The sequence below is a fragment of the Crocuta crocuta genome, unplaced genomic scaffold, assembly GCF_008692635.1.
Source record: "Crocuta crocuta isolate KB4526 unplaced genomic scaffold, BGI_CrCroc_1.0 scaffold301, whole genome shotgun sequence".
Taxonomy (NCBI): domain Eukaryota; kingdom Metazoa; phylum Chordata; class Mammalia; order Carnivora; family Hyaenidae; genus Crocuta; species Crocuta crocuta.
This window is the reverse complement of record NW_027527544.1, coordinates 1564764-1565543: the sequence shown is the minus strand read 5'-3', so window position 1 is coordinate 1565543 and position 780 is coordinate 1564764. Positions and strand designations below refer to the sequence as shown.

Sequence of the window (780 nt, the reverse complement as noted above, 5' to 3'; positions counted from 1 at the left end):
GCGCTGAGGGCGTCAGGACCTTTCTTCTTTCCGTTATTTAGAAAAAAAAAAGTATTTCTAAATATATCCTTTTGTAGGGAGTCTGCATGACCGTGCAAAGAGCAGTTCTCCAGAAGTCCTGGAAGACACTGAATCGGCAAGGAAAGACCCCAAAAAATCAATGAAGGTAAGTGAAGTTTATTTTTCATTTTAGTGTTAAGACCAAAGTATCGAATTGCCTCCTCGTCCTTTTTATATGGTGGTCCACATAATTTAACTCTTTAATATGAGGTTTTTAAGGCCCCAAAACATGTGAAGGATTTCAAGCACTGTTTGACACTTTAACACGCGTGTTTATTTACTGGACTTGAGGGTGAGTCAGGGTGCCCTGCCAGAATTTAATAGCATGTTCCTTTCAGTAATCCCACTCGTGCTGATTCGACTTATGGTAAAAGATAACACAAAAGAGCTTTCCTGCTTGAATTGTAAGAGTATAATCATGAGAGTCTAAAAGAAAGTAAGGCAAAATCGAGAATTACAGAGGCTGAGTGCAAAACTCAAGATCCCGGACTTAGGAGAACTCGCAACCGGCTCTTCCAGCCCCTCCTGCCCAGTGCCTGTTCTGGGGCTGCTAACAGACTGATGGAGGTGCTGCTGCTTTCTGGAAGTTACTTTTTCCACTTGTAGAAGAACTTTCTTTAATCATGAGGCCACATTTCAGAGTAGAAGTGTTAGGAGAAAATGTGGATAAAAGGTAAATGAAAGGCCTTGGTAATTCCTCTTCAGCCTTCGGGTTTGGGC

The 780-nt window shown here is 41.8% G+C and overlaps 1 protein-coding gene across 1 annotated transcript in view; it reads left to right on the top strand.

Annotated features, from left to right (window-relative positions):
• LOC144232367 (X-linked retinitis pigmentosa GTPase regulator-like) overlaps positions 1-780 on the top strand; it is a 53499-nt gene that overhangs the window by 44528 nt on the left and 8191 nt on the right. Inside the window, exon 17 of the mRNA XM_077765202.1 lies at positions 78-166. Within this exon, the coding sequence (XP_077621328.1) occupies positions 78-166 (89 nt within the window). The remainder of the gene's footprint in view (positions 1-77; positions 167-780) is intronic.